The sequence below is a fragment of the Ischnura elegans genome, chromosome 5 (assembly GCF_921293095.1).
Source record: "Ischnura elegans chromosome 5, ioIscEleg1.1, whole genome shotgun sequence".
NCBI lineage: Eukaryota > Metazoa > Arthropoda > Insecta > Odonata > Coenagrionidae > Ischnura > Ischnura elegans.
Window position 1 is genome coordinate 82,290,041 of NC_060250.1, and position 26,631 is coordinate 82,316,671.

A 26,631-nucleotide genomic window follows, 5' to 3' on the forward strand; every position below is an offset into this window, starting at 1 on the left:
TAGGAAAATAATATTTTTTCAAGCAAATAATTTAAAAAACTAATATAGGGCTGTTCCAGTTTCCTTAAACTGTTGATTTCATTCACCTTTTCCAAGCTTAAAACTTACCTACAGCTTGAACAACCATGGCTTGCCCCACCCCCCATAGTTTTCATCCTGGGTACGGCCTTGATTCTAGGTAAATACATCCATATCTCGCACAACATTCGTGGTGAGGCCACTAATTTTCAATTTGACGCGACTCTTTCCTTCGGATTGGATTGGATTCAGTAAATTTATAACTCCTTTAATTAATCTTCTTCGTGATTTGCGGCACGTGCATCATCACACCTGGAGCTACCTCTGTATACATGTTTTAAGAGTAGGAGTTGAGATGACAAGGATGCCAAAATAAAAGAATTCCTGAAATGGTGCCAAAATCTGGCCGACTGCGGAACGAAGGAAATATTCGCGTCTGGTGTGAAATTGCCAGCCGACGTCTGTCGGACTAGAAACCTTTAAAAAAAACCGCCGGACGAAAAAAGCAATCTCGATTGTTTGCAGGGATCTCTTAATTCACGCCTCACGGTTAAAAAAAAATTGTAATATGGCTACCATGGAACCAAATTCCCGTATCGATTCTCTTGCTCTTCTAAATGCCTAATCACTTAGAGCCGTTAAGAATCCCAAAGATATTTTAAAACAAACGTTTCCCATTTTTAAAAATTATATATAATACGGTCAGTATTTGCGCAAGATGTTTTAGTATGCTACTTTAAATTATGGTTGCTTGTATTGCAAATCGTTAAACATTGCCAGCATTAAAAAAACAGCCGCCTTTCAAATCTGTTTATGATTCTTTCACAACTGTAAAAAATAAGTGCGAATGTTAACGTGTCTTTTCGAACGACATAGCCTATAGAAAATTGGTTACTCTAGGCTTGCGGCCACCAGGTGAGATTCGCCTAGAAATTAAAGGAGATAACCTTGAAAGTGGGACGTAAAAGAATAAAAAAACAACCTCTCCTGCGGAGAATCGAACAGCGGTCTACCGCGTGACATGCGGGGATACTGACCACCCTACACTACCAAGGACTTATCAATCGATGCGTCAATTAGTTTATCTCGAAAGCGTACGGTGAAGGGGAATTTCGCCCTTAAGAACGCTTGCTTTTCTCTAAGGTGAATTCCAAAATATTCGAAAAGATGTGGATTGTAATTATTATTAGACTAGAGTCGACCGATTGACTGGAAAAAGCTGTAGTCTAAGATTTACAGAATGATGTGCAAACCTCGTGCACTATTTTTCCTTTGACGAAAGTGTTATCTTTAAAACAACATTTGCGATAAGTTGGAATGAAGTATTCTCCCGAATCTCTTAGAAATAGCGGAATCTTATCAATCCTACGAGGTGCGGTCCCTTCCAAGTTCCTACGTATGAATCCTACGAACCAAAGGAGGAAAATAATTTTGTCTCCTTCAGCTTAATTACTAGCCGGAATTCCAGAAGAAACCTTACTTACCACCGCTAATCGAATCGAGGAAATGAGGATAAAGGCAGTCCCCTGGCATCTACACCAGCTTGGTTTCATTTCGCTTCGAGTGAGGAGATCATCTCGCCGTTAACTGTGATTCGATACAGTTTTATCACTTCTAGTCAACTTGAAGGGCACGCTTCTAAAACTAGGATTTTTATGGGATGACGTTCGCTTCGGTTGCGCGATATAAATTAGAGCTGTGTGGAGTTGGCTGAAATTTTGGCTTTGGCTCCTCAGGCCGCGGAATCCCAGGGAAACGATTTGGTATGGGGCTTTTTGCCCTGAAGAACGCATGATTTTAATGTGAGGCGAATTCATAAATATGTAGATCATAATCATTAGCTTAACCAATTATCACCATCGTCAATATTGATCATCAATAAAGAGATTTGCACGCCCCTTTTCGCATTTTGTACTCGTATGTCATTTTTATGATTTTATTTTAAAACGTTGATATTATCGATCAAATTGTTACCTACTCTTTTTTCCGCTATCACAATACACTTTTCTGAAATTTTTGTTCTCCGTCATAAATGTTACACGTGCCATGATGATTTTCGTGTTGTTATTTTTCTATTACTTTTTCATATTAAACTTCAACTGCAACTTTTCTTTGTTATTTTTGTTCCAAGTAATTGTTATTTTAAATTACATCATCATATTATAATACTTCAAAGGCCAGAATGGCCCAATAGTCATAAAGTTAATTGAATTTGCGGCGAAATTTTTATTCTCAAAATTGAAATAATCGTTCGGATACTGTATCGGGGTTCATCATTTTCAGCGACATCTTGGCGGTATGCAATACCTCTCGTGATGACGCTTTTGCAAACTGGGTTTTAGTTATTTATCTATAACTTTTAAACATTCTTTTGTAAACTTGTGAAATAAAAACTTTCGTGGCAGAGACACCTTATAAATCTCCCCATCCCCTGAAATTCACTACCGTCTTCATAGGGAATCTTCCCCCCTTCCGAATAAATTTTATGGTTAATGCATTGATTGATATAAAGGTACGGTATTATTTTACATGCTCAAAATTGAGATCAACATTATACTTCTTGGTGACGAGAGTGCGCAAAGACTACTGGCAGTTTTATCTGGATGCCCTGGATACCATGAATCAAACATGCAGATGGAAACGAAAGTTTTTTTTGCGGAAATCTAGATATCATATCGTATTCCAAATTATCTCGATTCAGCAGAACTTTGAACGACATTATGTGACTTACCCACGATATCAACGCGTTTATTTGGAAGCTTGATTAATCCTTTTTGACCACCAAAAATTGGTTATCGACATGAAGCCTGCTGGATAACACATGCTATTCCATTAATTTTCTTTCTTCCATTAATGCCTTCAAGACGAAGATTCTGCGCGCGTTATTTTCAAATTACGACTCTCGTTTGTTATTTCCTTCTTCCGGTCAAATTCGCGTTGCGCGACTTGTCTTTCATCACTTGAATCCTTGAATTAATGGCGCCGGTTGAAGAAATTACTGCCCAAGAACGGCGTCGATCATGCCTGAAAAAGTCGGTCTCCGAATCAGATTCAAGCACACCCAGAAATTTAGAAGAAAAAGAAAGTCTCATCAAATCAATATGGGAGCAGGATAAGTTTTCTGATGATGGCACTCAGTCTTTCTTTTGGTGAGTTTGGCAAAAATAATATTGGGATAATTTCTACCAGTAACCTTGTCTTACACAACAAAATATTTAATTATTCTCTAGGCGTGCTCACACTGTGACCGTGTTGTTGATATTTATTGGTTGTTTGATATATGTGTCGATGTTTGAGCCAGTGAAGATTGACACGGAGTATAATACTAAGAGGTAAGATTGCATCATTGTGCGTAACTTTTCATCTCTACTGATTAGCTGCTGTTGTTGATTCTATAGTCATGCGGAGATCTGTCATCTTTTAGGGCATATTTACTTGATCTCTTTACCCTGAGCTTCTCGGATGTAGAAATATTAGGTGTAGAATATATTTTTCGCTATAATAGCGCCATGTATGGCTTTTGCTCGAATGGTAATTGTCTTGATATTGGGATGGGGATAATTTTAGTAATTCAAGTACTTTATGTGAAGACCTGATTATATGATGTACCTGTCAGCACGTGTTATGTGTGGAGACGTGCGGATTTGTTAATGGTGAAATTCTAGGCATGTTCTTTCCTTTTACCATAACTAAATACAAGTTGTTATACGATTAATGATTGACGGGAACGCGTTCGATCATGGTTACTAGAGGAATTATGAATCTTATAACCAGGTCTTGACGATATCACTTAATATCCTAGTATGCTTTACTTCAAATGCTTAGAAAATTTCATAATTTTTGGTTCGCGAATGTTTTGAAGCAATAAAATGTAGTATAAGCACGCTAAGTTTTGCTTACTTTAATTTCCCGTCGTAGAGGCCTGGTGGCGTGTATATTGGTGTTTATTCTTCTGGGTGTAACCGTAACGCCCGATGGTCCATTCAGAAGACCACATCCTGCAGTTTGGCGTTTTACTTTCTGTTGCAGTATTGTCTATGAGCTTGGCCTCACATTTGTCCTTTTTCAGGTAACTAATCATGTTGCAATTATAATTATTTTATGCTTGACGAAGTGCATGCTCCACCCTGTCGGCTAGTCTAATTAAGATCATTATTAATGATTTTAATGAACTCCAAATATCTGGTTTTTTGCTTAAGAGATTTGTATGCTTTATATACATTATTTTTGCTTTGGTTTTCTCCCAAGGACGATTAGATGTTTCTTAGTAAATCTTTATTGATTACTGCCCTAATTGTTTGCTTATTCCATCGACATCAGTGGATGAGGTTGTTCTCTTCAATTGGGACATTTCTGTTCAGTTGCCATTTTATTTGTTTGTAGTCAGCAGACGATGCAAGAAAATTGCTTCAGCATGTAGACAGCAAATTAGGTTACCCTCTGGAGGAAAGAAGCTATGGGGGTAACTGCAAGATATATGATGAAAATAAGCCTCAGGACCCATTCCATAATGTTAAGGTGTGTGTTCCTTGTTTGTTTTCCTCTGGGATAAAATGCATATTCTTGAAAAGTGGCAAACATTTTGTTTTGGACATAAATGATGTTACTAATCGTATTCATGCATTTGAGTTAGAACTTTACATTTTGTTTCTTTTTTCATTTATCTAGGACAAGATGGATGTATTTGTTTGGACTCATTTGGTTGGATGGTGGCTGAAAGCGCTTGTTTTAAGGGACTGGTGGCTGTGTACTGTCATTTCTGTGATGTTTGAAATACTGGAATATACTCTAGAGCACCAGCTTCCTAACTTCAGTGAATGCTGGTGGGATCATGTAAGTATGGGTTTACACTGTATCAGCTTAGTTGGGTATAGGCATATCAGAAGCACATCCTTAATCACCCTAATTATGTATCATGCGGAAGAACAAGATTTGCCTTTGTGTCTCTGGTTAAAAATTTCTTTTGATTCCTTTCTTCTAACATAAATTTCAATGTTGTAGTTGTTTTGGTGATCTCAATTATCTTTAGAAAGGCGAAAGTTAGGTGATGTCTGGAGAATAACTTTAAGGCAATATGTTATTCCTTATTGGTTAATTTTGTCCTAAAGTTGTACCTATATCTATTCCACCCCTTAATGTAAGTTTGAAATTATATCTATGCTTGCACATTCCTGTGGGTATAGAGTTGTCAGATTGCCACAAGGTAGGTGGTGAGACCGTCTGATATTTCAGTTGTGAAGTTGGAAAGAGAAGAATTTTACACCATAATTATTCACCAGCAAAAGCTGTGATCATGCTAATTCCCTGTTTGGAATACGGCGTATTTTTTAATGGCATTTTAGTAATCTATGAGGGCCAACTCTATTTATCTAGCTATATAAGTCCATGAAATCTACATTTATCCATTCTGATAATATTATCCATAAAAGTACTGAAGCAGACAAAAAATAGTGCAAAAATATGTAGACAATGTTGCAAAATGGCTTAGTATTTGAAATGTGTTGTACCAACAGAAAGCCTCATGGGAAAGTGCCATTTTTCACTGCTGATAATTGGGTGCTTTCCATTCATCGACACACGTCAACACAAGTCGACTTGCGTCATGGTTTTCATGTTCCATTCTATGTGTGTCGCCGACTGTCGTGACACAAGTTAACAAACGATAACGCGCAGGAATTGGAGAGTTATAAACAGTTACCGCGAGTTGACTCGTGTGTCGCATGAATGGAAAGCACCCATAGCATTCATGTTAATGGATTCATTACATGCTACAACAATGTGGTCTTATTCTCTAGTGTTAGTCTCTCAATTCCATAAAGTTGGCTTGGTTGTGTCCATGCCCGACCTTCAATTCTTCTGTATGCAATCCATTTCTGACCTGATTTTGGGAAATACTTTTGCAAAGACATTAGGTTCAAAACAGTAAATCCTCTCCCTTACACAAATATCAATGTGAGCATCAGTTTGCTGTTCAGTGTTGCTAATTTACCTAATTTACCATATTACTTATTCGTAGAACTTCATTTGTACCCTTCATTTGAAAACAGATTTTTTTATGGCATTGTTTGTATTAACCTATTGGTTTGATTCGTTTTTTTGGTTTATTGAGTAAACATTCCCCAAAAAATGGAATAACATTTGGTCCTAAGAACCTTATCTAAATTGCATCTTTTTGCAGTGGATAATGGATGCTTTAATATGTAACAGCCTTGGGATATTTGTTGGGATGAAGACGCTTCAGTATTTCTCACTGAAGACCTATCACTGGAGGAACTTATGGAGTATTCCTACGTACAGGTGGGTATATAGTATAGTTTGGAAAGTTATCAATTATATTTATTGATATAAAATGCACTGACTGAGGTAAAATAATAATAGAAGAGATCAACTAAATAAATTAAAAAGTTATTTTTTTCTGGATTTTATAAATAAATACCCTTTAGGGTATTTATTTATAAATTTATCCAGAAATATGTCTATACACCTAATGTCTTTGCATACTTAATATATATCTTGCCCATATTTAATCAGGTTGATAATTGTCAAAAATTAAAAGAGTGAAAAGATGTGGAGTTAAATATGATTTAATGCTTTCCCGGCGAATAATGCGGGTAAACTTTTCTTGGGATTCCCACCGGGTTAATGTTTTAATATTGGCCAACGTTTCAAGTACTGTCTCGGCACTCATCTTCAGGGCTGAATATTGATTTATTTAATGTTTGGTTGCTGTCAATATTCAGCCCTGAAGATGAGTGCCGAGACGGTACTTGAAACGTTGGCCGATATTAAAACATTAACCCGGTGGGAATCCCGAGAAAAGTTTACCCAGATGTGGAGTTATTTATAATTAGCAAATGAATCATTTTTATGACCAAAGGCCAAAAAGTAATGCTTCATAAAAATTAACCATTGAATTAAGTAGTTTAAAATATTTTTATAAGTCAATTTTAATCATCATTATGCTTCGATCCTTCATCCCGAGTATGTTTCTGAACTCGTGATGATCAAATAATTTTGCAATTCATATTGACTAGGTGTATCATTTGAAACTATTTTTTCTCTGTAATATTTATGCTATATTTTTTGGTTGCTTCTCTAAGTCTGGCATAGTGTCTCCTTTACCTTAATTACCTATTTTGCTGAAGAAGAGTGGTCCTTAATGAGTTATTCCTATAAAATATACTTGGGACTTAATCAGTGCATATTACATACCATGTATCAATTTTTACAGGGGTAAGCTGAAGCGGATTTTGGCCCAGTTTGGACCCTACACTTGGGTGGACTATGATTGGAAGTCAACATCTAGTCTGGGAAGGTGGATTGTCACTCTAGCTATCATCTTTGTGGTAATTACTTATGACCAATTCTAAATACCCTCCATCCTAAAAAAATATGTACATACTATGATCTCTGTTTTTTTTTATATTACACACTGTAAGAAAAGCTGGATGATCTTTCAGTCTGCAATCTGTGCCCACTTTTGCGGCTCAACTTTTCTGTCATTAACAAGATATTTATGACCTTGGAGGCCCCTGTTAGAATGTAGACAAAATCCCTCATCATTGTAGTCTATAACTTTGAACATGCCTCTTTGTGGCTCTTATGAAGTGATTGGGTATGCAGATGGTGCATGTGTATACCAGTGATACTCAGGCATAATGACAAATATCATAATGAACAGCTTCTATTGTTAATTCACAAGAGTGATGCAAAAATCTTGGGAACAGTGAAATAGCAAAACTCATCTTGCTTTATCAGTAAGTTTCAAGCTGTGTTAATGAAGGTTAGGATGGGTAGCATTGAAAGAAAGTGTTGAAATGGACTTCATATCCAATGTCTAATGTTCATTGTGGTCTCTTGGTTTGCAGTTCTTGGTGGCAGAGCTGAACACCTTCTATTTGAAATTTGTTCTGTGGGTGCCTCCAGAGCATTACATCAACCTCATTAGGCTGCTTTTGTTTTTGATGTGTGGAGCTGTTGGGATGAGGGAAGGATATCAATACCTAGATGACCCGTATGTGTCTTACTTTTTAATTTCATCTTCTTTATTTAAGCTATTTTATTTTGCATTTTTATTACCTGTAGACATCTATGTGAATACTAGATGTGGATTTTGAATTCTTTGTGCTTAAAAGTGTAATTCATTATGAACTGAAGTTCATTTGTCATTAAATTACATGCAATGTTATCTTAGAAAAATTAGTGAAAAAACTTAAGCTTCACATTATCAAATTTCACAGTAATGAATTCACAACTTTTTGGCCTTTCACTTTGGTTACATTGAGTTTATATGGTATAGCCAAGTTCTATTGCTGACCTTATTGAAAATGGCTCAATATTTTGAGGATAATACTGTGATGGTTTTCATTCTTATATGCATTCTTATATCTTCTTTTTAGTCTCTTAATCTACCCGCTAGTGAGAATTTTTATATTGTTTTTATAATCTTGCACTCATAACTTTTTTGTGTTTATTTGAATTACAATTTCTAATGCATAATTTCGAGCTTGTAACATTTCTTTGTTATGACAAAAAATTAATTAGTCTGAAATAATGTAGTCCAATAACAGAAGGCTTGTTGGTAATTGGTCTGAAAAATCATTGAATGGAACAGGGTGAAGCCACAGTACAGTGAGTCCTCGTTTAACGTCACTTACCGTTCCTGAAAAATGTGACGATAAACGAAATGACGTTAATCAAAACTTAATATCCCATAAGAAACAATGTAAAAAGTGAATATCGGCTCCTAGACCTCACAATTCCTACGCGAAAAAATTTTAGCGTATCCTATCTGGGGCATTTTTTACGATGGGAATGCCAAGCTATGGCATAAGTACGAGTTCCTGTCTTCATCGACGACAATAGCAGCACTGACGTAAATCCTTCTCCATTTTTGTATCTTCCCGCATTTGCTTTTCGGCTTCGCTATGGTGGTCGTCCGGGCGAGCTTCGCCTGGGCATCATCATCGCTGAAACATCGTCGCAGTTACAGGAACCAAAATTATTGTGAACACGGGGAAAAAAGTGACGACGAAAACTCCGAGTTCTACACGGAAAAATTCCTTGAAATCACCTTTTAGGTTTCTCAAAACCATTATGTCAAGTAAAACCTTGCGCATCTACCTAAGAATTAATTTAGCAGAAAATTTGCTTAAACCGTAATCGCAATTAACAATAAACACACCGTTTTACACTTCGTTTATACTGACTGTATTACCGCCCACAAAACGAACAACCTGCAACGCCCGCCGCTTCGCGTTTTTTCTCGCGCGAAATTTAAAAGCCTTGACGTTATCACGAAGCAAAGGTGCGATAAATGAGTGACGGTCTCAAAATTTTCCTGACGTTATCGCGAAATGACGTTAAACGGGGTAACGTAGAACGAGGACTCACTGTATTTACAAATAGGTTATGAATAGCCATCCTGATATGGCTATGGCCTGAGTAGAGGAAATCCCACCCAGATGTGACTCAATCCAACCATTCCAGCCACCATATATTATGTAGCAATCAATCCCGAGGGTGTGAGTGTGTGAAGCCCCCAGAATCTTCTTTAAAACTCCCACATTCTGCAATTGCCAACATCATGATGCCATCTCAGCCTAAGTAACTTCGTATTTCAAGCAAAAGTTGTATGGGACTCAGTGGAATGAAATTCTATAAAATCCAAATCTTTACCTTTTGCCTAATTGGTATTCAAAAACCTCTGGAGATGTTTTGAAGAACTGTATACAGTAAAACTTTGATTTTACGCATTTGGAGGGACCGAAATATGGGCACTGTGTAAAATCAAAGTGTGTAAAATCAAGAGTTGGTATTGAGGTGGAGTATAGTTTTCAGGATAACACTTGCTCATTATTTTTAGAATGCTTCGTCTTACACTTTTGTATAGTTCTGATTTAAGCCAGAACCGGAACAAGAAAAAGTCTCCTATGTGAGGTTTTACGATAAAAGACCATGAAATCCTTTTCGATCGCATCAGATATATGTTTCCCAGATTCAATTACTCATATGGAGGTTAGAAATTGAAGCCTAATAATCTCATTTACTCACAAGCAACACCACAGATGACGTGTTACCTTAAGAGAAACAACGTTGCATTCCTGAACAGTGTTTCCCTTGGTTGAATAACATGGTAGAATTGCTAGCATTTCTGGCACTAAAATTACTTCTGTTACCCTGGATAAATTTCGGAATGGTGATACTAAATGCTCGCAGAGAAGCTAATTTTTGAAAATATACTCATAAAAAGCAGTTTTCAGGAAAACCACCTGCAGACAAAAAAAGATTGGAGATTGAAGAAATGAGATATATGAGGATAGTCACCCAAATTAACCCCATTGACAGGGAGCAAAATTTTGCTTATACATCACAAAGGCTTTACACCCTGTGGGCCTGGGTTCAAGTCCTGGCAGAGGCAGACACTTACCAGAGATGGCCCTATCCCTACTTGAGTGTAATGTGGATTGCACTTCCAGTGCACCACTCTGTCCATTAGATGGGACATTAAGTCCTGGTCCCTTTTGAGCCTATCATTACAACCTGGCTAATGCCAACATAGGGTTCCTATCCCCCCAGCCCTTACTTCATGGCGCTAATGACCCCAGCTGTCCGTTACCTCCTTCCAAATAGCATACCATAGGTAATACGGAGCACGCAGGACCCGGGATATTCGGTAATTCAGATTTTTCCGGTGTTTAGATCACTTTTTTAAATAACGGCGAAACTACCGTCATGCCGCCAGTGATGAATAACAAATGATTAGTAGTCCGGAAAAATTTTCCCTCTTTATAATTTTTACGCATTAAAAAATCATTTTCCCATTAAATTTTAGCATTAGTAGATTGAATCTACCGGGGATAGCTTCTCTGTCGGCATTCTTCCGCGAATTCAGCGCCGGAACCTTCGACTCACAAGCCGATGTGTGACTCATCTTCGCGTAATATTTTGCTCCCCATATCTGATAACAACACCGGACACTTTTTGTATTTCGATTTAATGGTGCTAAGCCATTCCTTCCAAATAGCATACCATAGGTAATACGGAGCACGCAGGACCCGGGATATTCGGTAATTCAGATTTTTCCGGTGTTTAGATCACTTTTTTAAATAACGGCGAAACTACCGTCATGCCGCCAGTGATGAATAACAAATGATTAGTAGTCCGGAAAAATTTTCCCTCTTTATAATTTTTACGCATTAAAAAATCATTTTCCCATTAAATTTTAGCATTAGTAGATTGAATCTACCGGGGATAGCATCTCTGTCGGCATTCTTCCGCGAATTCAGCGCCGGAACCTTCGACTCACAAGCCGATGTGTGACTCATCTTCGCGTAATATTTTGCTCCCCATATCTGATAACAACACCGGACACTTTTAGTATTTCGATTTAATGGTGCTAAGCCATTCCTGAATTTAAAGGGACTGCCTTATCACTCACGTCTTGAATTTGACTTCAATGATTACATGACGATTGACGACGCGAGTTATTCTCCGAGGGCATTAACTCCCGTTCCGTTAAAAATAAACGCTTGCCATCTAACGGAGTTAAGCTAATAGCTATTCAAGATCCAACCATGTTTCATTTAAACCCACTGACAATGAGATACAAGTTGAGTCAGTTCTGATAAGCGCGCCGCGCAATCAACTTTCCCTCGCCTCCATTCGTCCCGCAGATGTGGGGTTAGCCCGCGGAATAAGACAACGCATGCTGCTTTTACCATCGTGTTGAATCACCATCGACTTACGTCCATACTAAGAGTACGACTATCTTTATTGGATCATCTTGGAAGCCAAAATTTGGCACGGGAGGATTTTTAACGACTCATTTCGCTGGGGCGACGGAAAGCATAGCGTTGGCAAAATTCTAGAAAACCTTCCGTTGGGGATAGATATTCCGTAGTTCATAATTCCTGATTAACGACCATCTACTGTAATTGCAATAAATATGTTATAAACAGCGTCGACCAATAAGTCGAATAATAAACGAAAGGTGATAATGTTAATATCTCCGGCGATCATCTGTCAATCAATAATAGTTACGAATACACGGCGATTGCCGTATGTTTTAGGTTTCGATATCCTTCAACGGCAAATTTTAACTAAGAGCGATATTCGCGTTCGTAAAGGAGACTGAAATATTACTGAGAGGGCGCAGGGGGAAGCAATAATTAGATTCGCGATGTTTTTAGTTTCTCGCTCAACAGTGCGACGTCATTTCAACCGTTCCTGTATTCATTTTTGCAACCCATTGAGACGAATAAATAACCTAACTTCATATTGCTTCAGTCGGGATTTTCAAAACAAGTCGAAATACAACTGCGTAAAATCAAGATTAGCGGCCTCTTTGGGGCTGGGGTTATGCTGTGCAAAATCGAAAAACTACGTAAAATCAAGAAAAGATGTAAAATCGAAGTTTCACCATTGCAATTCCCTATGCTTTCCGGCCGGACTTGAGTGTCGCTGCGTAAAAACGAGACTTGATGTAAAATCAAAGTGCGTAAAATCGAAGTTTTACTGTAGTTCTGAAGATTATTGGAGCTATTTCAGGTTAGGATTTTGCTTCCAATTTAAAGACGAAGCCTTTCATTCATCCCAGAATGCAATGAAATTCATCTAAAAATCATGATGATATGTTATTTGTTCATCATGAAATTATAGCGATAAGTCACACCGATCATATTCCCTGTTAAATTTTTATACCATGGAACTAAGTCGTAGATGTTTGGTTACTTTAAATTCATTTAGCTTCAGGAGCATGTGAATACTTCTACCTAATGTTGTATAAAGTGTAATTTTTTCATGAATTGATGCTTATTGACCATAATCTATTCTTTACAGTGACTGCACTAAAATTGGACGTCAGTCATGGATTTTGCTGCTCACTGTTGCCTCTGAATTCCTCATCGTTGCCAAGTTTGGGTGGGATACAATCACCATACCTGTACCAAAGTATGTTATCTTTACTTTCATGCTCATGATTTTTATAAAAATAGTATGTAACTCACTAGCTCAAGTGAATCTACAAAATTTAGTTTTTCTATGAATATTGTACCAGGGTGAAAAAGTTCATCCAGTCATGTTCAAGTTTTTTTTTAACTTCATTTCTTACTTTATGCTGATATCAGTGTAGGTTGTTTTGGTTACGTCAACAGCTGAAGTCAGCACCTTAGAGCTGACATTTTAATGTATTGCAATATGTTTTGTGTTAGAGTGCCGATCTGTCATTGCTATGGAGGGATAAACCAAAATTGAGCATTGGGAAAAATCATTTTCTTTGTCCTTATGAATTTGGCTTCAATACTATGAAAATACATGTTTCGCATAGGGATGAAATAAAGGGAATTTGATTAGAAACAGGCAGATAATCGAAAAAATGTTTTAGTAAGCAGCAGGTAATATGTTGTCTAATGATTGTTATTGCTGGTGTCTGAATGTTTCTTTATTTTTTAGATTCAAGTTTATGATGTATATGTCTTTGTCTTGCAGGCACATAGCATCATTTTGGCTGATAGGCGCAATGACGCTTCTCATGTGGACCATCTGGAAATTTGTTCTTTCACATGGAGGGACCAAATTGTGAGTTGCCTTTCCTATTCCTTTATTTACATCATCTCATTCCACTCTTTCTCGTGCTGTGATGAGAAATTCTTAGTATCATTGCCAAATCATGCAAATGTTTGGGACATCATTTTTCTTGCGAAGATCCACAGAGAAAAAATCCTCCGCCTTGACTGGGATTCGAACCCGGATCCCCCGATTTCCGGTCGAGTGCTTTAGCCAGTTGAGCTACCGAGGCATAGAACACATAGAGGGATAAAATACCCACAGGGAAGAATGACCCCTCGGTAGCTTAACTGGCTAAAGCACTCGACCGGAAATCGGATGATCCGGGTTTGAATCCCGGTCAAGGCGGATGATTTTTTCTCTGTGGATCTTTGCACGATTGTGCATTGCGGGTGACTCCTGTATAAGTTATCACCGTGGCTGGTCCCAGTATACTTTTAAAAAATAATTTTTCTTTCTCAATCAGCCTGTGATCTCCCGTCAAGTTTTAAAATTTGGTATTAAACTCCAAATCTGAAGAAGGAAAATTATGTTGTCGTTAGTTTCTCCGTATTACATTTTATATTTTTTTTGTTAGCTATACCAGTATTACCTCAGGGGAACAAATGTAGGGTCTGCCAGTGAAAGAGGATGATTAAATAAAGTTTTTGGTTGTTGAAAAACACTTTTTTAATATTTTATGGACACTATGTCCACCATTGTAGTTAAGGCATACCGGCAGCCTGGCCAGGAAATTCCGCATAACCTCTCGGAGCATGTTGACACTTATTGACTCTATCTCGTCGGTAAGTCTTTGTTTGAGAGCTTGGATGGTTATGGGTGGATCAGGTTGAAAAACCTTCAGAACAGACCAGTCATGTGCAATATTAAAGTTATGAAAAGCTCATCGCATTTGCAGTAAGCTTCCACCATTTTGATAAAACACTTTGCATGCGAAGCCGCGATGCTCTCCAGTCCAACAATCCATGACAACTGAAATGACAGACTGTGTGATTGGTAACGCATCAGTAGCCTTCCCCCCCACTACTTCCCAACTCTGTCTTAAGGCCACCTGCAATCGTCTGGTTTCACTAGTGGACCCTGTACATTTTTTCTTCTGTTTTTAGTTTTAAAATTGCCTTTTCTGATGTGAAAGATATTTTCTATTTTCTAATACGCGTAAGATTTTGCTATCATTATTACATAGAGAAAAAAAGACCATGATATAGGGTTGAGGGTTGTTCATAGTTCTGTCTAATGTACTTCTAGAAATCTAGTTTCGTGAAGTATGTAGTTAGGTAAATTGGAAGGTAAGTATATAAGGGGAGTATTATTGAAATTACCCAAAATCGTTTTCAACCACTTAGGGTAATAGGTAGCCTGTTCGTTGTGACCACTGGGGCTTAAATGGCTTAATAATTGACTGTGGGAGTCTTGATTTAAAATCATGTGATAGAAAAGCCACTGTTAATATTGCTGAGTTTGTTGGCCTTTGGAGTCATTACTGTAGGATCCTGGGCTCTAGTCCCAAATGAAACCTTTGGCATCCTTTAACTAATGCCTTCATGCTCGGTGGCTAAGGAAAAGAGTTATCAATAGGGTAACAAGACAGTGATTAAAAAATTAACAATCCCCTGTATTTATCTCATTCCCTACTATTTTGGCTATATTGTAGTATTATCAACAAGTAAATACTATAGTATGCAGTTGAGCACCCCTAATCTTGAATTCCTTGATAACACCCATAATGAGGCACTAATTCGCAGGCATGCTTCGTAGGAAACATAAATTTTGCAGAATAATTGTCCTCACCTGCTCAAACCGTTACCCACTCATAACAAAAAACTTCCTGTTGTATTTGTTGACAATAGGATACACAGTTACTCTTGTTACACCGTTGCCATGTCAAAAAGTGCCACATGCGCTGCCGATGCCATGCAGAGATGACTTGCTTTGGCCCCGCCGAGTGGGTCACAATTTGTTGTTGTGTGTTGCTTTCGGGCGGTGCGCACAATGGGCTGAAATCGAGAAAAGCTGGAAAAAACCTCAAAAACAATTTTTTTTGAGCTAAGAAGTTGAAACTTTGCATAAATATTCTCAAATAAATTGTGCATAACTTGTCGGATTTATTTTTTCCTGCACCTTCATGTTAACAATACATATATGTATATGAGGTCGAAGTTGAACTAATTAGAGAAAAGTGACTAACCTTGATTTTTTCTGAAAATTGACAACTTAGTGCTCTTGCAGTGGTTTCATGAATTGCCTTATTGACAAAAACTTTATACCATGTAAATGAACACTTTGTTGTCTTCCACTTGGAGGATGATTTTCAAAGCTTTTATTTTATTTCTAACCATGTAAATATGCAGAGCTTGTTTTCAGCCCCTTGTTTTTACATAAACATTGAGAAAAAGGAGTTACTTCACTGAGTTCCGTCAAGTGACTTGTACCACACCTTTCTATGAAGCTTCATGTGAATCTAAATTATAATCCTACTCATACTTGCGACCTCGAGTTATACATTATTTTTACGAGCGTGCAGCCAAATCCTGTTCTGGCCACCGCAGGTGGAGGGTAATGCAACGCGGCAAGCGTGCGGATGCTATATGGCTACATTCACTTTTCTATCTTGATAATCGATATAATAGAGGTATAAAATAGTCACCATAAAGTTAAACCAATAAAAATTGCTACGAATGAGATTAATTATGACATGTAATCGGGAGCACTCCAGGAGGTCATCTGAAAGACTTCTTTCTCTGACTGCATTTCATAAAGAACTGCAGAGACTGTACTTACGTAGTGTTCTTAACGTAGGGAAATATGCTTCTTTTGTTGAGAAATAAACTCTTTCTAGGCATGAGCTGCCAGCTGGGGTTGCTCCCCCGCCTCTCCCAACCACGATACCTATTCTCCCAACCGCGATACCTATTTAAAGGCTTGCCCACAAGGGTCATTCGTGTTGTCCAAGTGGTGATCCCCAATTTCTAAATATGCTGTCACTTGTAATCGTTTCAATAAGGATGAGTCTGTTCCTAAATTTTTTCGGTTCTCAGTATCGGTCTGGTTTTCAGGAAAGCTCTTTTAAAAAAACTTAAGATCGTCTCCATAATTTTATTTGCCCAGGAAAAGTTTTAAATAACATGCTGTTAAAGAATGCATGATCGACCAAAATGTCATATTACATCAGGCAGCCACTGGTTCTTCCTCCAGATTTTAATTTTAAAAATTCAATATTTTCCCCTATCTATTCTTTTTTTGCCAAAAATATTGCCTGCGGTGCTGAACAGGCGTTAAATAATAACAGTAGCGGTTGATGTTGATTTTGAAGGGCTGCGGAAAATATGCTTGGAGCACAGTTCACATGCTGCATAAATAGTTAGTATAGCATCAGGATCAATAGTGAAAATCCCCCAACTTCTGGCAACATCATCCATTAACTTGTGTGTCGATTCTAAATATATTATGTATTCTGTGATGCAGCTTAAATTGTTGCTTTAATTGAAAACTTATAACCACATTTTTCGATCAACTTACGAACAAGCTCTCGGAATGCATCTTGCTTGTTTGTCAAAGAATATTTGTATGTGTGCATAATTCAATCGTAAGACCACCAAGATGAAACGATTTTCTGCCGGCCGCCGATCACGGCACGGCGCACGGCATTGCAGAGAGCCGTCTCGTCAGATAGCCACCTGAATTTTACCTGAACGGAGGCCAGGGAAAAGTCGTATCGTCTGAAATAGGTCTCAATGTAGCATTGAGTATATTTCACGCTGGAGAGGTCGCATCGCCGATTGAAATGGGTGCTGTGCCGTCAACGGTGCAAATCGACTCGTTAGGCATAGAGACCTATGGTAAGTTGAAAGAATGGCGCCGTGCTATGGCCGGTGGCAAGCAAAAAGTCAGCTCGTTTGAAAGCCACTGCGGCTACAGAAATATGATAATGTTGGCGAGAACGACTAACTGACGAATCCTTAAATATGCATTCTTGAAGCAAGCAACTCTCAAAAGTAAAAAACGTGGACACCATGCAATCGGAAAGTAATATATGCGTGTTATAATCTTTTTTTTTTCACTTTTTGGCTTTGAATACGCTGGAAACCATTTCGGCTTCGAGGGCCAAATTCGAATCCTCGCCACCGCACCGAGCCAGTTCCAAAGAACCTACTTTATGCATTCGGTTCTCGATACCAGTTCCACAGCCAAGAACCGGCAGTACCGGGAACCGGATCCGACCTATCTCTAGTTTCTACAGATAATGGAAGAATACATATCAAGTGGATTTTTTAATATATTTTTGTGCAACTCCTATGTGCATTTTGAGATTTTTTGTGATGAATAACAAACATATTGTGTATGATATGAGGCACGATGTGCTGGAAGTTATTAATATTGGTAAAATTAGACATTGCAATATTTACATTGGGTTTTATTTTAATGCGATGTGTTTAGTTTTTACTAGAGATTGGTCGAAAGCATTTTTCTCAAATACAAATATTGAATAGGGATAGATACCTAATATTTTTCCGAATATCACTCGAATGTTGAATACTGCATTTCCAAATATGGAGTTTGCATTTTTCCATAAAAACGTTAATAAAAATAAAAATATTCTGAACACTTTGCAAGTCATTCAAAGTCTACTTCAATACGGATCCTAAATCCTAATGTGACTGTCATCCACGGTTACATCAAACAGCACGGCAAGCACTGCTCAATTCTTTTGTTTTTTTATTATGTATATGCATATTGAAGTGTTTATTATCAGCAATGCTTTACTGCATTTATGGCAAGCCTTATTTTAAATAACGAATTGACAAGTACTTTAAAATTAAAAATATGTAAAACGTAAATTATGTCATGCAACAGAGTGTCCTGCTAGGAAATGCCAAGTCGAGTGCATTTGAAAGTATGCGTACATTCTTCTTAATGTTGTTCCCGTGGGAGTCATCATCAATATATATATTTTAATGCTTGATTTTAATGATAAGTTTTCGTGAATTGAACCAGCATAAAGTGCAGACCTTCATGTAAGACCCTACCATTGTCGACGGATTTAATTGGAATCACGGATGATCTTTGTGTGTATTCGAAATTCGAATAATTGATACATAACTATGCATCATCGAATAGTGAAAAAAGGTCTTTATTCGAGATGTTTGGTGATTCGACCATTTGAACGTCCCATCCCTAGTTGTTACACACAACATTATCATGTTATAAAATAAAACCTAGTGGAAATATTGCAATGTCTAATTTTACTTATAATGAACATGTTTTTGTGCTAATTATTTAAAAAATAACCATTGATTTTTTTCGATGAATCAATATTTTGGTTCAGTTTTCCATTTTTGTTGAAAAATCTAGCTTTTTATTTGGATTAAAGATAGATTGCTTGAAAAATCGATTTTGACCAACATTTTTCCATCGCTACAAGTGCGGCAAGGTGTGGGAACAGAACAAGACGATCGGTCAGCGAGAGGAAGGGGTAGTCAGCAGAAGCACGTAAAGGAGAGGTAGAGGGTAAGGAGCACACTCCCTTTCTCTTTCAAGCATCAAGGCTATGAATGAGGGAGCAAGGGATGAACACATACGATCCAATGTGACGTTGCGATGTTATTGCCTTCAATTTGAAAGCAGGCAAGCTCTGTGGCTATGTGATGTATACAGTTTGCATTTCCAGTCCGTCTCGTCTTGAGTGTGCTCATTCTATGCATGTCTCTATAGAAATTTTGCTTTTTGGGCCATGTTGAATATTGTCAAAGCCTTGTTGTTACTGTAAAGTTTTGTGTCAATCAATTAGAGCCTAACAAAATGTAAATACTATCAGAAATGCATCACATGTGGTCTCTATTTTTGAACCTCGTGCGTGTCATCCAATGTCCGAAAGTTATCGAGACATCTACATGCCCAGTAGGTAACTCACCTAGCATTTGACCTCCGGAAACAGGGAGAATCGTTGCTGGTGGGCCAAAATAGGTCAGTTGGTGGGACAGGTTAGGGGTAAAACACGTATCCATTGCTCCCATGTAACTTGATAATTTCCTTTGAAACTAATGAGTTGAGCCGGAGACGATAGAGATTAGCTAATGAGTTATTTTCTGTATGGTCACGGAAAGGAAAAAAATGTCAGAGGCATGGGCTGATTGTTGATGGAGGGCCAATGGTGGTTTTGTGAAATCTGAGACTTAGTTACTATTGAAGTGGTTAGTGGTGCTGAGATTCCCCCGATAGTTGTTCAATCTCTTTGGAAGACTCACTTTATTTGCCTGTTGTATTTCGCCTTAAAATTTGCCACAGCTGAAATTCTGTTTCTTAATCCCCAAAAGAGCTTTTAAACAAAATGGCTCATGAGTATGACAAACATGGGGCAATGGTGCACACAGGGAGGAGAGGGTCGGAACTCTTTCCACTCACGTTTATGGGGCACTCCATTCACTGTAATATTAATTTATAATTTCAGATCTAGTTTCTATATGTATGTAAAAACTACTACATATGTACTAAAAACTCACGACCTCAGTGGCAGCAGGGCAATGTCCTTGACTGCCTCACAAGGGGTGACAGGATATGGATGTTTGTGTGCGTTTGATTGTTCATTTGCAAATACAGATGCAAAAGGCCAATGGTAGTATTTTTGGTGGTACAGAAGTAAGTAAATAATTGAAGATGGATAGCATACATATTGCGTTGATGCCAAGTCCAGTGTGTCACATCATAGAGATTGTCAGTAGAAGATGAAGCTGTAGAAATGGGGAGAGACTCTTTGCTTTGTCGTGGCCTGTGCCAAGAAACCCTTTTTCCCACAGCAAAAATCTTCCTCCATTTGCCAGTCCCCTCCTGATGTATTGACGGATATTTGAGCCGGTGAAAAAAACTGCACTGTGGCGAGCTTTGAGGAAGTAGATAGCAGATTGCTCATTGAACTTATTAAACATTGTGTGCATAGATCACAAAGGACTTTTAGCACCTTTAAAATGTTTTATTTGTTTAAGTTTTCTACTTTTAACATTTAATGCTTCGTATTCTGTGATATTTTATGTTTTATACATTGTTTTTTTGCGGCCATTTTGAGATACTACTTACCTAAGGGTTGAATATGACTGCACGTAAATTTAAATGATTATTTTCTTATTAATCGTAAATTATTTGTTTATCAAACAAATATCTTTAAATTTCATCTCGTTTGGTTGTAACTTATCAAGTTCCTTCGTAAAAAATATTGCAGACCCCATAATTATGCTGGTTAGTACTACAGGACTCAAAATGCGTAAACATCTCAAATCCATAATTGCCCAAGTCCCAGTGGTGCTCAAGTGTACAATGCTAAATCGTGGCAAAACTAGTTGTGAATAAATACTGCATTATTACTGAATTGGAATGCAAGTTTGGTAACTTTTGCCCTTTTAAATGAAGTTTCTCAAAATATCAGCCACATATATCAATTACAAAAGAACTATGTATTTCTAATATTCTGAATGAATTACTTTCATCGAGCTTGTGTTTTGTTGGAGTCTGTTGAGTTACTATTATCTATACCGCCTTTGGGTTGAAGCTTTGGGTGATGGTATTTTTAGCTGTAGCCCTTGAAAAGGTCTTAACTTTATTTTATTGGAATTATTGTAATTCAGCTAATTGCTCTATTCCAGTACTCTCATCCTCACGTGTGGTAAGTTCATATGATGTGTGCATTTTTTGCTGTGAAATATTTGAATCCCAGTAACATTTTGATGTCTAGAAAACATGCTTTCTTATGTTTGATTTCCATAATTTGTTTAAATCATGTTGTTTTCCCATTCAAAAAAATGTTGGTGGTGATTAATAATTCTGTGAAATTTAATTTATTTACATAAATGTGGTCAGGATTATACGTTGGCATTACAATGTTTTGAATCAAAGAAGTGTGAAGATCATTGGTAATACGTATGCACAATGTACAAATTAGTCCTCAAGTAGGTTCGAACAGACAAATTAATTTCACATTAACTGAAGTTAGTTTTTATCAGAAACTAATTGTGCTAAATCCTGGTGATTATGCTCTATTGCTATGATTATAAAAAGACATCAAGACAAATGAGGCTGTATATGTTTACCTGTTAGCAGATTACCTTCTGTACAGGCCGGCCACCGAGAGTTGTCCGATGACATATCGACGGATCTAGTCTGGGGTGGGGGCAAGGTTGCTAGGTAAGATAGGGAAACGCCCACCTCACATGTAAACAAAAGGGTTCCGTGAAGAAAGGAGACTGAAGGGACGGCGAGCGTGAAGGACCCAAGGGAAGAATGATTTGGTGGTTCGAAGAAAGGGCTTGTTTTGGTGGCTCAAGCTTGTTTCAGTGCTTCATATGCATGTGACAACGTTGTATGACTAGACGAGGGTGTGAGGTGTGTTTGGGGGGCAGCGATTGGCTGCAATTCGTGCTGGCACAGGGTTCTCCACCCCTCCTTGTAAAGTGCCATCGGTCAACTCTCGCCAGCTGGACTGTAATTAGTTTCCTTGCTTTGCACATTAGAAAGGATTCAAGGAAACCATTGTGAGAAGTTCAAGGCAATTTTTCATGCTGCCCATTAGATTTGCTGTTTCGTGGGTAGAACCAGTTTTGCATTTCACTAGAAGTTGCATGTGCCAATTTTGTTCCATTATACATTTCCCTTATTTTTGCCTTTTAGATATTTGTCTGTTAATCCTGAATTAAAGTATACTTCACCTTAAGCAAGTAAATACAAGGATTCTTTTGTGTACATGATTTCCAGTATCATTCAGAACTAGCATGGTGGAAGTCTTGCACAATCACTTGCATCCTTGCTGGTGTAAATGTTTTCTTCTGAATGCAGGATCAGTATGATACTTGCTATGTACGCATATCTTGATAAATGATACCTATTTAGTTTTTTCCAAAATCAAAGTTCTAATGTAAACAGCACTGTTCAAGTCATGAAATAGCTTGACCCTTGACAGGGTGTAAGTCAGTGAAAGTGAAACTGATTTTGTGCATAATATTAATAATCCATTTTTATCATATAATGCATAATTGGAGCCTAAATAATGTTAATTGTACATTTTTCAGTAACTTGACTCTTGTAAAAATTAATTAATGCCTTAAGTACTGCATCAGTTTGCAGTTGCTTGAATATTTAGACTCTTTTTTTTTTCCTCTTCTGCTGCCGTGAGACAAGTATTATGGTTTTAAAAAATTGTGTGACCAAAATTCTCCCAATCATTAAAATTAGATTCCTTGCCTTTCATTCACGGATCATGACTAAAATATTCAACATGGATAATTCTTTTTGTTGCAGTCTTGCAAAGCATCTGTATAAATTGTGTTAAAAATCCTCTTCCCATACACAGGAAAAAAGATTTTTACTTGAAAATTTTCGTAGTGGCAGTCAAAACACCATCATTTTCATTTCACAATCAGTTGGAGCACATACTTAGGTCCAATAAAATATCGATGATTTAACCATCTTCGCCTTGAAGGGTGATAATTATTAAAGAATGAAGTGATGTTTTTAAGATCATAAAGTTTGTCAATTCAAAACAAATCACTAAATAGTGGCTAAAGTAGCTATGCAACGACAATAAAAATATTTATTTATAATGCATGTACTTTTATAGACAATATACATAATTGATTTGAGAGGCTGATACTTAGTGGAACTCCGTGATTAAGAAGAAAGAATACTTTTTACCTCCAATGACAATATAAAAACCTCAATCTTATATTTTTCATGGAATTAGAATGTATTATTTTTCCTTTTTTAGCTGCGAAAGCAAGAGAATTGCCGTCCATGCCGGAGCGGGAGAGGCACTGCGAGGGCCAGCGTAGTAAAGTGAATCTTCCGAGCTATTGCGAAAGTATTTAATTATTGTTGCTATGCTATGCAACAAAATATTTTTATTGTTACTGCTGTTTCTTGCTGTCACATATTTTTATCATTCGGGGGAGGATGATGTGACATGGAAGCTGGAAGTTTTTAAAAATACATGAAAATTCGCGAAAAAATGACTAAATCGATCATTTTTAATGCGTTTTTACACAATTTACGGAGATAAATTCCCCCCAAAACAACCTCTTTACCATAAATATTAATTTTTAGAATTTTTCACCCCTCAAAACTCCTATAAAATTTTTAAATGATAAGATAATACTTTTAATTCCTCCAAATGACCGAAAAGTCATAAAAATTGGAGGGGGGAGCTCCCCTGAAAATGGTGGGTGATGGGAAAAAACGGAGTTCATATTCGGATTTAGGAGGTCATTTTACATAAGAATTAGCAGGAATGGTGTCAGGGCCAATTTTCATGCCGTCCAGTGTTATCAAAATCCTGTAATCACTAGTAGCCTCACAATTGTGCAATGTCAGGTACTGTGTAGGTTTTATACTCGATTGATAAATGTTTTTTATTTGCTGGTTACATACCCAAATTTGTCATAAATATTAGTTTACCCATTACTAATATACTATTTGCCCTCATTTGTGGGAGATGATAACTGGGCTGTGTGTGTATACGTGTAATTAACATTACCAGTGTAAAACTCATTAGATGCTACTACTTTACTTATTACAACCCTCCGTTCCAATGTGCCTCCTTTTCTTAGGATTAGTAAACAACTCATGTGTGAGTGTTTAATATTCAAAATGCATTAACTCTGCTTGTCAGTCTATTATTTTGCTAATCTTTTTTTCCTCATCATTTTTTCCTTGTTCTCATGAGTGCAATCATATAATAAGTTAAAGATATTTGTCAATACCCTTTTGAGGCTGCTCTTTGCAGACAATTGAAGCATGTTTGAGTTTTTTAATAATAAATCTTTCATTATATCTCGTTGACATTCTAGCACCGTCAGTAAAAAAGCTGTTGTATATTTTTATTTGAACCTAGCTGTTCGATGGTGTAGGTGCTTTCAATATAAAGTATAGAGGAAGTTGTGAATATGTAGGGTGTAATGCCAAAGAATGCACCAAGGAACGAAATATGTATGTATTTAAATTGTGATTTTGAAAATCTTCCACTTAGTAGGACATGTAAAAGGAAGTACCTAATTAGGATGTTATTGAGGACATATTTGGTACATATCCATTGAAAGAAGATATTGAATATGTCAGCAATTCAGAAAACTTATCGTACAATTAGTATCGTGGACTTCTCAGTAGTAGATATATTTATTGTATTACTTCATGACAAAGTACATAATTAAATAGGTTAGGTGTTATATAGGTTAATAATTCAAGTTTAAAATAAATAATAGTACATAGTTAAAGTATTTTTGGTCTAGTTAGCCAAGTTATTTGGGAGTTAGTTTGTTGGGAATACAGAATGTGTGGATAAATATTCTTCAAACATGCTTTTTCTGGCATTAATTGGAATGTTTGTTTCTTTTTAAAGGAAAAGCTGTGACTCAGGTGAAGATATAGAACTGCGAAGAGCTAGATGGACGTTGGAAGCAATTTGTGATTCCCGAAGTACTGCATCACTCCTGAAGAAATGGTCTATTGAAGATAGTATTTCTTCTAAAATTGACTAAGTATAAAAAATATGCTACTCATTTATTGTGAATGGCAGAATACCAAATGATCATCAACTTATGACTGAAGCTATATTTTTATATTAAATACTGCCTCAAACTCATGGTTTCTCTGTGATGTGTTCATTTTTTACTTCTGCAAAACATCTTTCATATATCTGATATGCATATCATTCAGTATTTGTGAAAAGTTTTGAAAATTAGATTTTTCAGGTACCATATGGCCAATGACTATAAATGTTGACTCTTGCTGACATTGGCAATAGTTTCAAATCAGCTGCAATTGTTGTATAGCGTCATTGTGTGATGCTGTGCCAGTTGAAAAGTGTGAATGTGCTCATCAAAATGAGAAATTGCTGTTTGTTCTCCTCATTTTGCCATTTAATGGATTTAAATTGATAAGTGTGTAATTTTCATTACCTTGTTATGTGTTTGTGTTTCAGTAGTTGACTTAATCAAATTACCATCTATGTTTGTTTTTATTACTTGCTTATGCTTACGCCTTGTTCAGGTGTCAATAAACATATCATACCTCATCTTTCTATGGATACACATTCATTCAATCAATAAGTCAGAAGTCAGCATCAATTCTTAATTATGATTTTAGCTTAAGTTTGTATTTCCCTAAGCCCTCTTTTTATTCTTTTTGATGAATGCCTCAGTACATAGCAGTGAGAGACTAGGAGGGACATATCATGAAAATGTTTTTTGGGGCTTCACTGCTGATTACATTCATTGTGCATCACTTTAAAGCATTCCTGGCTTCCTGTATGATGTGCCTCTATTCAGTTCTTCATGCTTTCTTCCACTCATCTACATTGGTGCTGAGACTACTGTATTGGACGTATGAAATCGTTTTGGGCTAGATGTGGTAGTACTGTAGATCTGTACCCCATTGCTGGCTATTTTCAATACTTTTGTGTTATTTCCTAAAAACCAACCTTTGATATGAGGAATAAGTGTTTGATATCATTTTAAAGAATAAATTTTGCTTTTGTTTTTTTTTTTTTTAATAAGGAGGTTAGTTCCACTTTGTTAAAAAATGGCAAACTACAATATTTCAAGAGACAGATGCCATAAAATTATGCCCATAGTACACAAAGTGTTAACACAATGCCTCAAGAATAAAATTGTATTTCATCGTAAACTAATACAATGAGGTACATCAAAGATGGATGATGAATGACTTTATTATTCTGATTCTATTTCCACTTTAGGTCTAAATCTCTAGAAGATAATAATATTAAGGTTTATTATCCGTGGGCAAAATACATTTGCATGGATTCGTCTAAAAGGACAATTACATAAAAATGATAAAGTCAATTACATCACAAAACAAAATACAGCAGACTCCCGATTATCCGGCTGCGGTTTATCCGGGTTGCGGATTATCCGTGCATGATTTTAACTCTCGCTCAATTTTTCCCGCGATCTTATAAAAAAATAAAATTGGACCCAAAATTATCGGAATTACTGCATTAATGCTAGGATACACCAGGCGTATCATTTCCGTCAGAATCCCGTTCGTAAAACG

The 26,631-nt window shown here is 36.9% G+C and overlaps 1 protein-coding gene across 3 annotated transcripts; it reads left to right on the top strand.

Moving 5' to 3' along the window:
- Nucleotides 1–2,640: 2,640 nt before the first annotated feature.
- LOC124159122 (phosphatidylserine synthase 2-like) lies at nucleotides 2,641–25,633 on the top strand. 3 transcript variants are annotated; one of them, XM_046534692.1, is made up of 12 exons: nucleotides 2,641–3,167; nucleotides 3,249–3,350; nucleotides 3,937–4,087; nucleotides 4,402–4,536; nucleotides 4,687–4,851; nucleotides 6,197–6,315; nucleotides 7,250–7,364; nucleotides 7,887–8,032; nucleotides 12,859–12,969; nucleotides 13,507–13,596; nucleotides 19,007–19,092; nucleotides 24,959–25,100. In XM_046534692.1, the coding sequence occupies exons 1-11, from the start codon at nucleotides 2,995–2,997 to the stop codon at nucleotides 19,059–19,061; spliced, it is 1,362 nt and encodes a 453-aa protein (XP_046390648.1). In that variant the 5' UTR covers nucleotides 2,641–2,994; the 3' UTR covers nucleotides 19,062–19,092; nucleotides 24,959–25,100. The 3 variants fall into 3 exon arrangements, with proteins under 3 accessions (XP_046390648.1, XP_046390649.1, XP_046390647.1); XM_046534693.1 differs by lacking the exon at nucleotides 19,007–19,092 and adding an exon at nucleotides 21,219–21,238 and having other exon boundaries at nucleotides 2,642–3,167; nucleotides 24,959–25,633; XM_046534691.1 differs by lacking the exon at nucleotides 19,007–19,092 and having other exon boundaries at nucleotides 2,644–3,167; nucleotides 24,959–25,633.
- Nucleotides 25,634–26,631: the final 998 nt, after the last annotated feature.